The 12,954-nt window shown below is 42.1% G+C and overlaps 1 protein-coding gene across 2 annotated transcripts; it reads right to left on the reverse strand.

Moving 5' to 3' along the window:
- Positions 1 to 252: 252 nt before the first annotated feature.
- Positions 253 to 12,883, reverse strand: RB195_002922 (uncharacterized protein; the record flags this gene model as incomplete). 2 transcript variants are annotated; one of them, XM_064200385.1, is made up of 25 exons in its annotated part: positions 253 to 423; positions 1,699 to 1,774; positions 2,332 to 2,460; positions 2,773 to 2,833; positions 2,936 to 3,050; positions 3,108 to 3,203; positions 3,265 to 3,321; positions 4,609 to 4,712; positions 4,771 to 4,871; positions 5,035 to 5,109; positions 5,174 to 5,256; positions 5,979 to 6,074; positions 6,133 to 6,267; positions 6,354 to 6,431; positions 8,134 to 8,187; positions 8,241 to 8,384; positions 8,812 to 8,894; positions 9,009 to 9,130; positions 9,184 to 9,276; positions 9,334 to 9,392; positions 9,445 to 9,581; positions 9,650 to 9,769; positions 11,586 to 11,732; positions 12,021 to 12,070; positions 12,741 to 12,883. In XM_064200385.1, 25 exons carry the CDS (start codon positions 12,881 to 12,883, stop codon positions 253 to 255), a joined length of 2,529 nt encoding a protein of 842 aa, XP_064056265.1. The 2 variants fall into 2 exon arrangements, with proteins under 2 accessions (XP_064056265.1, XP_064056266.1); XM_064200384.1 differs by lacking the exons at positions 12,021 to 12,070; positions 12,741 to 12,883 and having other exon boundaries at positions 11,553 to 11,724.
- Positions 12,884 to 12,954: the final 71 nt, after the last annotated feature.

Genomic DNA, 12,954 nt, shown 5'->3' on the forward strand with positions numbered 1-12,954 from the left:
CCAGTATTTCTCTATCATGTACCTTATTTTTGTATTTTCAAGGGATATGTGTTGATATTGTAATTTTGGAAATCTCGGATAGTTGTTTGAACAGGTCTATGAATTCGTAAGAATATCTACTCGAAGTGTCATACTGTACAATGCAACAAGAAAAGTGTCTGTCAAGAAAGAAAAGAGAATGATCTGTTTTTATTGTATTTACTTTCTCTGAATGGCAACCCGAAGAGAAGGACCGTGTGTAGAGATCAAAGATCAGAATTCGTTAGACTCTTCGTGCTTCTTCAGTTTGTACTTCTTCCAGTGATGCATTATAATCATGTACAGTATTTCACATCCAAGACAGACAAATTCACAGCAGGTCATGAATGACACACCTGACCAAAGTCCGAGCTGTCCACCGAAATCGGCAAGCATTTTGACAACCTGCAAATAGGTGAGTTCACTAAAAAATGTGGTAAAGCTGTCTAACTAGTTTACAGTTCTGAATTTGCTTCCCACTTTCTCCCGAGGAAATGACCAGGATTGGCATACCTTACACATTATGGGTTAAAGACCTAAGAACAACACTTTTTGATGAAACATTAAGTAGGAGAGTTTGGTGCTTCTTCTTGTGTCGAGTCCTAAAGGCAGTGTATGAAAAAGCTGACAATGTTGTAGTCCTCTGGGCAAACATAGAGTTCAGGGTGTAGATTACAAGTGTGAGCGTTGTCTTGCAACTTTCCCCTTATCTGAGAACGGCGAAAGAGCACTTGTTCCTACGAGGTACATGGACGTGTGCCTCATCGATGAGCGAGCGATCGAAAATCAATGTGGTGTGTGGTTCTACTTGCAGGACATGCAAGTAAACCCAATGAATATACTGCTGAAGGAACCGGAGCGTGTAAAGAGCAGGGTAATCCCATCGTAGGGATATACGCTGTTCCTCAAGCCTTTTTAAGAACGATTAGAAAGAATTGAGAGGGCCATGCTCATACTCTTAATTTACACTCCGAAATCTATGTTTGGTCACAAAGACTCTAACATCGTCGATTTTGCAATGCGGTGCGTTTAAAGGTGAAGCTCACGGAGATTAGCCCTATTTGGAGAGAGGTTTGAAGAAGAAGTTCTGCTGTATCCTCTCTCCTGCTCTCCTTTCCGTTAGAGAAATAGTTCCCTTATTATATCAATATCTGTACATTTCATTGCTAAGGATTTCGAATTACGATGCGCGCACTTTGAACTTCGTGAGACATGGGCGTGGTTTTGATGGAATAGGTGTTTCCTGCTTACAACAGAACTGCAACGTGTTATATGGAATCCGTTCAGTTACACTACGAGGGCTCGGCTTCTCTCGAGGCGCTTCGTTGGAACGTAGCGGCCAAACCCTTGCCGGCACCACCTATCGCTGCAGTTTCTGACTGTCACAACTCGTCAACTGCTCCCTACGCCGCGTCGTTTCGAGCGCGTACGCAAATGCACCGCAACTACAATCGTGATCCATGTCGTTTTGGCGCGTCTATATTATGTTGATTATAGTATGGTGTCCCATGTTTACAGAGAAAATCCAGCGATAGAGTATCGGATCAAATCTAATCGAACCCCGATGCAGCAAAGTGCTGTTTTTGCGCAACTGCACCGTGCTTCAAGTCATTTTAACCCGGCTATATTGAAGTTGTTCTTCGTCTCATGAAGTATCACTTCTCATCACTCATGACTTACCCCGTAAGCTTCCGATTCTGTGAGTGTTTCAAAGTTCAGTGCTTCATAGAAAACTTCGAGCATGGCGGCATTTTCTCTGAAATAAAAAAAATAATGGAAAGAAGAGAAAGAAGGTGCTGCAGATGCAGCACCTTCTTTTCTTTTTACGGTGATGAGCAGATGAGTTACGTTCAGTCTCTAGTATGTATTTAGGTGTGCTATCCAGTACAGACGAACTTTTTATTTAGCTAACTTCCTCATCCTTTCCTACGCATGTTGCGTCAAAAAAGAAGAAGAAAGCATTCCAAAAGGTCTCACTGGGGCAGAGCTGTGGAACGATCCAGTTGAGTTTTGCTGGAAGTTAGAAATTCTCCCAGTTCTGCTCGAAGGGAGCTCGCCCGCAAGCATCTTTTGAGTAGGGTCTAGTTGGGGGAGGGCAGGGGTGCTCAGTCGATCTCTTATTTCTGGAAGTCAATAATTAAGTTAGTTGGGCCTTAAAACCTAAGCTTAAGTCTTAGAAGATCTATGACATGTAAGCCAAAGTTACTAAGAGAAGAAAGGAAGACAGAGCTTCTAGGAATAAGGCCCCCACCACTGAGTGACCCATCCGTCCGAACTACGATTTGCCCCACGTTTTTACTCACAAAAACTTACTGATATTGTTCGTTGCAAATCTCCGGTTCTTCTTCGCAGGTACCAAGCGTAATATTTAGCGATTGACTTGGCCAGATCGCTTCTGAGTAGGACATCGTGTAGATCGTCTGATTGCATGGTTGTTGACATCTATGATCAAGGTCATCAAGTTAAAATACAAACACAATATAAGTGCATCTCACAGTGAATGAAGGAGCTATAAGGGTAGACTAAAGAATACTAGAGGAAATCTTTACACTATGAAATCGAAGCGATAGGGGGCAATGATCTGGAAGGAAGCGTAGCGGTCTTAAACGTGCGTAGAGAAAGGATGGCCGGGTCGCAGCGTTAGCTTCAGTCATCGCTGTGATCCGAATGTAGTCAGCGATATGTGGCTATACGTCTCCAGACAGGCGAGAATAGATACAAAAATAGAATCACAGCTCACAAATGGCTCCACACCTGCATTTGAATGAACCGTGGATATCTCCAAGTTCATGAGTGCTCTGTTCAAGGCATGCCCCTGAAATACGACAATTCTTCGCGGACGAGCGATTCACATTCACATACCGCTTAATAATATTGATTGAAATGTGAGATGATGTGGTTATTTGTGATCACTCACTGTGTTGCTTGTTGAAAACTTGACAATGCTGATGTTCACCTATGGATGGGAATCTAGGATCACCACATCCGCATCGATCAATGATTAGCTGTTGGAAACAAGTCCGATAGCATCCCTACGACCATACACGTTGCTTATTGATTTATTGATTAAGCAGTTCAAACCACGGAACCTCCGTTGAATAGGTGTAGCCTTTGTAAACGTAATTCGATGTTGCGCCTTGTGCGACACAATCGCCATATGGTGCCGGAAGACGAGACATTTTTTTCTGCAATCGATAGCTATCTTTACAATGGCTGGTCGTAGATTGGATCAGCTGACAGCGTTACCATTCTCATTCCAAACGAGGAAATATAACCTGTAGGTGCACTGTAGCCGAATGTGTCCTGAAAGTGGATTTCTGTCATTTTCGTTGTTTTATTTTCATTTCCTACTTTGACTAATACTTCGTACTTAATCTAGTCACAAAATGTTGCCCTGAATTAGGTTCCGCGCTGTTCACTTCAGTTCACACAAAAACGAAGTCAGAATTGCCTAAGACGCCAGCAGTGGCAGGTTTTCATCAAAGGCTGCCATAAAATGGGCTAAAAATGACGTCAAATGTTTAAATGTACAAACGGACATTTTTGAAAACTTTCAAACAAATTATTTGAACGCAATGAGTACAGATTTAGAACTATTCTCTTCTCCAAAAATGTTCCTATTCTAATCGGCTAAAATTCTAAATATGGTTTCGATATATGCCTGTTCTTTTGAGTCCTTTAGGGATTCAAAATTCGGTCCTGCTGTCTCATATCAACAATATTAGTCGCCGGCACTTATGTTTGCTCGGGTGACCGCGAAACGTGAGCTGCGGAGCGTGCACTTTCTCCGCTTGCAAACTCTTATTCTCACAGTCGCAAATTGTCCCGATCCTCCAAAAACTTCCGAGCATCTCATCTCCAAACGAAACCATTCAGCGCCGACTCTATTCCCTGTCTGTTTCCGCCTGGCTTTACATTTCGCGTCTGGGAGTAACACCTTTCCGGAGGTGTTGAGGTGAAATACAAAGTGTTCCTCGCATTGCTGTCTGCACTGGAAGCTATCCAATGTGGCTGTTGGCAGCCTTTACTGTATACTCGGTGCTGAATTTGTTCGCCCGAGAGAGCACGAGGTAAAGTTTGGTCAAAACGACATGAAGCATGGCGCCGTCACGGAAGCGGCTACGGTCGAACCGATGCGGTTATGGTCGAGTGAGGACCTTTGCTGGCACCATTCCTCGCTCCAGTTCGCATTGGTTGGTCCCATCTCGGTTCTAACCACTTTCTCCACTTCGAAAGCAACCGCTTACGGAACTGCACCTTGCTTAATGGCGTTTTGACTCGCCTGTATGCGCTGTCCCTGCTCATCATAAACTTCTCCCCTTTTCTCTGCTCCAATCGAAGGTGCGTCAACCCATCCGTTTGAACCCATTCAGCACCGACTCTATTCTCTGATAGTCAAAAATTCATAAAATTTCAAATAACCGCCAGCTCCACTTTTTGAAGCTAAAATTTTGCTTTACATATCTAAAGTTCTTTTCCAGACTATAGCGTTCTACTATCCAGTCCTTTTTTCAAAAAAAAAAAACCACTCTTTTTGTAAGCGCAGAAATTAGACGTTAAGTAGAACGACATCATTGTCCTCTGACGCACAGGAAAAGGAAACTCGTCCTTGTCATGAATAGTCAGCCGAACGCCGACAGCTTCGGACGTTGGCAAGTAGTCGGAAGCGTTGACGAATAGCATCACACGAAGGCCTGCAGAAAATTACGTGCTGTGACGTGGACGAGTTTGTTACGTGGGAAAAATCCATACCATACATAGGTCCAGCTCTCAAACTGCTTTTGAAATCTGATCGATTGTGATTGAAGGTGAAGCAGTTCCCGAATGTTGGGTCGGAAATTATCGCGAAATCTCTAAAATTTGGCTTCTCCTACATTGATTGATTATGTACAGCTGCGAAACAAAGTTCGTAGCCGATTTCCCAACCATTGAGAAGAATTCGGAAGGTTTTTTTTCCCTTGCCTGGATCCCAAGAAGTAAACACACATGATTTCTCAGAACAAAAAGAGAACTAACTTGTCGATATCACATGGTTTCCCATTAAATGAGCACTTATGGATCAGGTTATGCTTCGCTTGTGACATTGCTCTCCTGCAAACAAGAGATCGTCGCTGAAGCAAGTAATAATGTGTCTAATGGTCCTCTAAAAACTTACCTTTGTTCTTCACTAAGGGCACTCATTGCGAATATAATATTTTCCTTAGCTTTCGTCACAATTGCTACTTCGTCGGTCATGTTCTGCAGTAAAGATTCCATCGTCTATCAGCGTGATTTTCTATCCACCGAGCCGCGCGGTGCGATTAAAGCGATAGAGAAAATAGTTCAATTCTCCGAGTATGCTGGAGAATGTATTGTCTGTATATCTTTTTAATTGGTGAGAATGTTCTGTGCTGTCACCGCGAGGAAGGAGACAGGTTCGTATAACTGCGATTGACTGCATGACAACGCCCAAGGACAGCACTTTGGATACCACTCAAATCTAAAGTTGGACTTCTGCGCCATGCGGCTGCTGTCCGCCCCGCCCAAATGCAATCGCGGCGTGGTTGTGATGAAATTTCTTCCAGGCAGCGAACACACTAATAGCGACTTTTAGATATACAGTTAATTCACTATTAATGTGTTCGCTGCTTGGAAAAAATTCTTTATAAGCCTGTCGCAAATGAATGAGAGCGTTATATCCCTCGATGAGACGCTGCAAATAATGGTCCTTCTATTTATTTCATTTCGCAAGAATTAAAAGCACTGTAAGGCGATGTCCTCTAGCTCGCTGATCATTCTGCCGAGTTTCGTTTCCTGTGACTTTCTTATCCTGGCCTTCAGGCTCACAGGATGAGAAAAGACGGAAAGACGGTACTAAGAAACTTACTAAGAAACCTACTACTATCATGTCATAGCATTCCTGTTTTGTTTCTGGCACAACAAAACAAAAAAAAAACGCTCATCGCGGGGGAAAAACTCACTCCGAATCCGAGTGCTTCCGTTTCATCTTCGCTCACTTCTGCATTATAGTCATGAGAAGAACCAAAAAACTCCCAGAGGTTCAGGATTTTAGCGATCTGAAAGAATGCTCCAATCAATGTTTTTCTTTTCCTTTGTTTCTTTCTTCATCCTTACTCGATCATATAACATGCAGAATGATTCTCCTTTCTCACATAGACATGGCTCATTCTTTCGCACGCCGGTCTTTGATCGTTTCTGGCAAAATCTGTGGTCATCGCAATGTTGACATGTTGTGTTTAACCATTGTTCCTGGAACAGAACATTCAAATATCCAGTGGATTCAAATATTTGCAGTAGTAGGGCATAAGTGTGTGGAGTAATTGCTGATACCGAACCCTAGGATGACATGGCCAAGCATCGTGAGTGAGACGATCGAATGCACAAATGCACAGTTGATCGGTTGGCGTGGGATGCTGCAAGAGAACTCAGTAATTTCTTCCCATTTTTATAATGATCGAGAAAAGACTTAAGGTGTGTTGAAGCGTGCTTGGGAATTCAACTGGTGGGCGTGTCTCCCTGATGAACTGGCTAATACCAGCAGAGGTTGAGCCACGCCCATTCATATTATTGAAAAAAGCGAGGAAAAATATGGAAAAATGTTATATAATACATCACATAGATACGTTGTAATTTTTTGTTGGTATAAATGTTTCTACAAAAATTTCTTCAATTTTTACGAGAAACCCAAGGAGCTGAAGTACAAAAGAAGACATAACGCCTTAAAGAACTTTTTTTTTTGTTAAACTCTAAAACTTAGGTTTCAATCGTGAAAACGTTACTGGGACAGATAAGGCAAAAACACCATGTAATATAGATTATTATTAAAGGATAAATTAACTGGTGTATCAGTCCACTTGGGATGCGCCAACGCGTTCTACTGCAATTCGTTTCACTGTAATTGTTGAGGTTTTGCAACGCGTGTTGGGCTTTTCAATGACTTGCGGGGGCCAGCCTGAAATCAAGTCGGTGTTTTAATCCTCCCAGACAGGTCTGCTACCAATTTATCGATCTCAGAGGGACGAGAGGCTTGGTTGGCAGTAGGGCGGTCTCGAGCCATTGACCGTGTGGCTACGGCGGACCTCTAACCGACTGCGCCACACCCACTCCAGCTTATTATTAACAGTGCTAAATTAGTCCATAACAATCGATCTTCACTGAGTGCAATAAATTAATGGTTATCAGAGAACATGTCAAAAACTGATTTAACTTTGCGGCGAAAATTTAAAGATACAGGTGAGTTTCATATGTTTCGGAGCAAATCATTGTTACTGAAAAAATGGGCCCGCTCCCGCTGGAGGCGGTCGTTAGCTACCCGCAGCCGATTATCTGCAGCCGAATAAGTGCCTGCAGAAAGGGCTGTCGGTACGGCAGAGCAGGCATATCTTAGGCCAGCTGTGATCATTAAGCCACGCCCATCTATCACCACGTCACTGAAGTCATTTCCAGTGCTTGGATTGCAATTAGGTGATAGAGTTGACTTCTAGGAAGGTTCAAAAAACAAAAATGCAATAACGTAGCAACGTAGAAAGTGCAATAAAAAAACAACGTAGAAAATGCTAAAAATGAAGCAAAAGCGTAGGAAATCTCTACAAGAACAAAACAACATCGAAAAACATAAATGAAGCTGAAAATTCCAAAATAAAAGCTAAAAAGTCTGAAAACAAGGACCTGGTCGTTGGAGGACGTAAATTTGTCATTGAAAAAACTATATTGTAGACATAGATATATTTGTATTTATACAGAGTATTTAATGCACGTAATATAATGCAATAGTTGTAAAAGTTCCGAGTTGTTTGTTTTACACAAATAGGACAGTATTATTTTCTATTTCTGGCATTTCGTGAGCAATCGTTCGATTTATCTCCATACGTAACTGATCGATACTCCGTACAGAAGCAATATCAGAGATAGTGTGCTCCTTCGGGGCAGGTTTCGCACCTCATTAGACTCACTCTATGCCCCGCCCATCACATCGTGCATCTTCGGCCCTCATGGTCTAATGAGGGCCGAAGATGCACGATGTGATGGGCGGGGCATAGAGGACAGCGCGATGCTCTGCTGACCCTTTTAACTGCTGCTTTTCCATTCGGATATACTACGAAAATAATCAAATACCTTAGGAGCATCTGCTTCACATTCCTCTTCCTCACAATAGCATACTGAATTTGCCTGAAAAATTTCTTCTTACCGAAGTAGATAATGGTTTCATAAATTTAGCGCACCGGTTCAAACATTCCTTTACTTTCTACGTTCCTTTTTCTTCGATCGTATTTCAGTGTGACTTTCAAGTCGTCGACCACATTCTCCAGTTCCCCTAATTCGCTAGCTCCAGCAGCTTTATTCATCATCTTCTTGAAAACGCTGAGCTGAAATCACTCACTTATTTAATGTATACATACAAGTCATCGATTAGGTCATGACGACGTTGCCATTCTCACAGCTGAAAATTCAAAATAGTTTTTTTTTGCGTACATAGTACATCAGCGCCGAGACTGTGCAATCCAATAACACAGCGCTACGAAGGGGCGGAGCTTTGCACTGTCTCCATTCGCCACCTCCTTCTTCTGACCTCATACTTCACTGAAGCTTTCAAATCTACCTTAGTTTGGTGTTTGAGTGCATCGTTTTTCTTTTGGATACTTTCCATTTTTCTTTTACTTTTTCGCTGTTTTTCCCATCTACCAAATTTTCTTTGGATGACCACAATTGCGTATTTGTTCTTTACTCCTCCAGTATTCATGTTTCCGACCCAAGCTTATACAAGATAATATGATTCTAATATACTAGACTTACAATTTTGTTTATGCTCGCTTCGTCGCGTATTTTGCTATCTCGATACGGGTTGAGATTGCAAAGTGTGATCGCTGGGAACGGAGCTAAAAACGTTTTTGGAATTCTCGGAATGTTTTTGGAAGATAAATCCTGACTCTAAATGACTTCGACAGTCCTGGATATTTCTCATTAGCTTTGCAAATAACGTAAAAATTTACCGGTGTCAAACTTGAGCTGTATATCGGTGATCTTATCCATTCTAGAGTATTTGTCGACAACAGCTATGGCTTGATATATGAACATAAAAGCGCATCCGGAAAGGAGTATAATCCAGACAATTCTAAAAGGATCGTTCAAGAGTGTAAAATCAAGAACTAAGAGAAGAAATCCTACCTGTATATAAGATTTGGCGCCTGCCCAAGCATTGGAATTCCGTGACTGGAGGTTTTGTAGCAGAACTCTTTCAAATGCCATCGTATGCGTTCCCTAAGAGCTTTCTAAGGATCATCTATGGTTTTTTTTTGCGAGAATTCTGTAATATACTTGTAACTTAGCCTTGTGGGATCGATTTCATGTCCACCATCTTCGGTTAACAAATCACACTAAAGGGTTGAATAAGTCGATGGAAAAACAAAATTTAAAGTTGCCGCCTACTTGAATCTCCTTTTCGTTATCGTTACTACTCTCTCCGTACACATAAGTTGTCATTATCTCAGCTGCTTTGAGGATGTTCGTATCCGAAGCCAAATAGGGAGCGAACGGCGGTGGAGGGCCTCGTATGTCGACAACCTCTGCGCAGTATGGATTTTTCCGGAATTTTCTGTGTTTTTCAAATCGGAAAAAACGTTTTCAAACTCACTTTGAGTCCGATAATTCTTGTTTTGATCCATGTTAACGGTGGCGAGACGGTCGGCGGCGAACTCGTGGCTGTATGGCTGCCCATCAACGAGTCTGTGCTCGTCTATGCATTTCTTATTAGCTGAAGGGAGATGCGTCCAGCAACAGAATTGTCAGTGCCATGAAAGTTTCTGCAAACAAAAAAAAAACTTAGAAAGGGAGTAGAGAAACAACAAGGAAACAGAAAAATGATTTTCCCATGAGTAACCTTTCTAAAAATAAGTTTTACCGAAAGAAAGGCTGGGAAAATTGTAATGGTTTCCTAGAAATATCCGGTCATCCCTATATTGCAGCTTTTAACCTCATAGACAAAGCAGTGGCCAAGGGGATTCCTTGAAGGGAAACTTTGAATGTCTACTAGAAAGATAAAACAGAAATGTAAAGCACGAAGGAGAGTTATCTGGAATGCCGCTTTATTTATGAGTCGATCCATTGTAAATGAGAAGCACAGGAGAAATTTAACTGTAGTAAAACCTAGAAGATGTTTGTTTATCAAAACTAAGGTTTTTTTGTGATTCGTATACTTCATATTTTTTTCCTTTCCCATCCTCATCTTAATCCCCGAGGCCCTCTATCTTGAGGTTTTCCAAGCTAACAAAATATATTCACTCATGACCCGAGGATTTCAAGGTGTCCCGAAGGACCCTTTTTTGCCGGCCGAAGGCAGGTGTCCGTTCCTCTTTCTTTTGTTCCCGAGGCTCAGCAGCACACAGAAAAGGTTCATTTTCGCCAACCCATTCTCTTCCATATGGTTGTAGATAAATTTGTTTAAAAATTTGTGGAGTTGTGGATTATACACGATGCCGTTATGCATCCTGTGTATCATGTACCGTTTGTATGTCCTATAATTACTGAGTAAAAACTTAGTTTTTTCTTCTTTCCCAGAAGATCAATCGTTTTCCTTCTCAATCCTCTCTTTCTTTTATTTACTTATTTCTTTCATTCTTTCATTATTTTTTTAAGCATCGCCCTCATTCTCTCCCCTGTCTGAGGCGAATGTTACATCTTGTAACAATTCGCAACAAATGTAAACTCGAGGAGCATTATCTGAAGATAGTTTTTTGATCACTGCTGTCGATGTCCCCCAACTAATCAATAATCCACATGGATGGAAATTTTGTCGATTTCTCACGCAATTAGCGTGCATATACTCCATTACAAATACTCCATTACAAATAGCGTTGGCGAAAAAGAAAACAACTTCGTTTCCCCTTAATTTCCCTCCTAATAAATGTATTTTGTCCAGCTCTCAGGGCTTATCTTATCAGTGTATGCATGTGTTACTTTTATGTCAGCTGATGATTTTATAGCAACCTGTGGATAACAGCATTTTTCCAGTGAATGTATTGCGAAAGTGATACAAATGTCGAACAGATTTCATATTTTAGAAAAAATTGTGAAGATCGTGCTTGCACAAATCCTGAAATCCTGCTCGATACAAAGAAATCAATCCTTTGTGTATGTGTGTGTTTTTTTTTCGTGAAAATCCCTATAACACCTAGTAAATTGCGGTGAATTCTTCTTCCGACTGAACAAAAAATGGATAGAGTAGTGGCTGATCATGCATAGAGGACAAATGACAGTGTTGATGTTTGTGAATCCGTCTGGGACGCACCAACTGCAATTTTGAAGAGTTGAGGTTTGTGGACGCATGTCTGGCCTGTACAATGACTTGCGGGACCCAGCTGATGCATTAAGTCAGTGTTTATCTTCCCAGACTAGTCTAGTATCAATTTATCAGCCCCGGAGGGAAGAAAGGCTCAGTTGGCACTAGGGCGGTTTCGAACCATCGACCGTGCGGTCACAGTGGAAGCTCTCACCAAATTACGCCGCATCCTGATCATATATTATTTATTTATTTCAACGGAAGGGCTGATGTGTCCGCTGCAAGGGTCGACCAGCTGCGAGCTCAGCTGAATACGGCTCAAGGCCCTCGTCAAGGTCACTCATGAAACTTGATGACATCTTGGATGACAATGGCGAGGGAACAAAACGATTGGAAAAGATGCTAAGGTCTGCACGTTCAGTGAAGTCCATCCAAATATCTAAAAAAAGTATTTATTTCGACAGAACACAAAACCATAAAGGGTGTACAAATGCGCTCTGCGAGTATTACGGTAACCTTGTGAGTACGCAAAATCTTCTCAGACAATTCAGAGAGAAGAACAAAAAGCGAATGACCCAGCACAAATCTATGACTGGTCCTGGCGAGTTTTAATTTTCATTGCAAGCTGACCAATAAAGAAATTTATATGCGCAGTTTATTCTGTTTGTTAGAGTATTTTCTTATTTGTTTTGATTATTCGACTGTTTCGGACATTTTGTGGTCCTACCTGTCGAATTTTTTATCCGTTCGTTCTTGGACCACACGTTCCGCGTGCTTCTGCGCCCATAAGATGAATGGCCAAGGAAGAAGTAAACAGAATATACAAACAGCGGCTGCTCTCCTGGCAGGATCTCAGGCAATGGAGGCGAGCGGTTGCCTCGGACGCACAGCGGTCGCGCCGCTGCGGCGTAGGTCAACACAAGTCTCAGCCCAGTACGAGGGCTCTAGTGGATGTTGTGCAATGTTGGGGGGTTATTCATAGATTTTTTCGTCTACATACGATATGAAATATGGAAATCCGTAAGGAGACAGTGTGATCACCTATTCTTGTGACCTTGTGATCAATATATTGATTGGTACTGATCGAACACGTAGGAACATGTGTTTGCATAAATTGACACGTCCTGCATGTCGTTTCTGCACGCTTTTATCGCCATTCGACGATTGACTCGACGGCCGTTTGTCGGATCGATCAACGCCACATTCGTCGCCGTTACCCACTGACCCACGTTATATTTCCCCCAAGGTTTCTGGGATCGTCATCCGCTGGTCTTTCTAGGGTCCAGCTTTATGAAATCCACTGAGACTTCGGTCAAGAAATTCAACTTTGTTTCAGTGTGAAGTCGAATAGCTGCTGAAAAATCATCTGCTAAGGTTTTTACCCGAATTCATGATCGTTTTCTAGATGAAGCCTAACCAAATAATGTGACCAATAGAATGTACGAACCTCAAATGGGGTAGGACACCCACAGAACGATTCGATACTCTAAAGGACTCAACCAGCCGTCCAGATGTCGGTCCCGAAACGCCCGATTGCGATCGAATATACACGTGTTGAGTCCGCTTTTCTGGCATACTACGTCTCATCATCGTTGAAATGCGGTCATCAAACATCATTTGAGGATTTTCTAGTGTTTGGAACTGTCCAGGATTTCTCGTCT

This window comes from Necator americanus, chromosome IV (assembly GCF_031761385.1).
Source record: "Necator americanus strain Aroian chromosome IV, whole genome shotgun sequence".
In the NCBI taxonomy this organism is placed as follows: domain Eukaryota; kingdom Metazoa; phylum Nematoda; class Chromadorea; order Rhabditida; family Ancylostomatidae; genus Necator; species Necator americanus.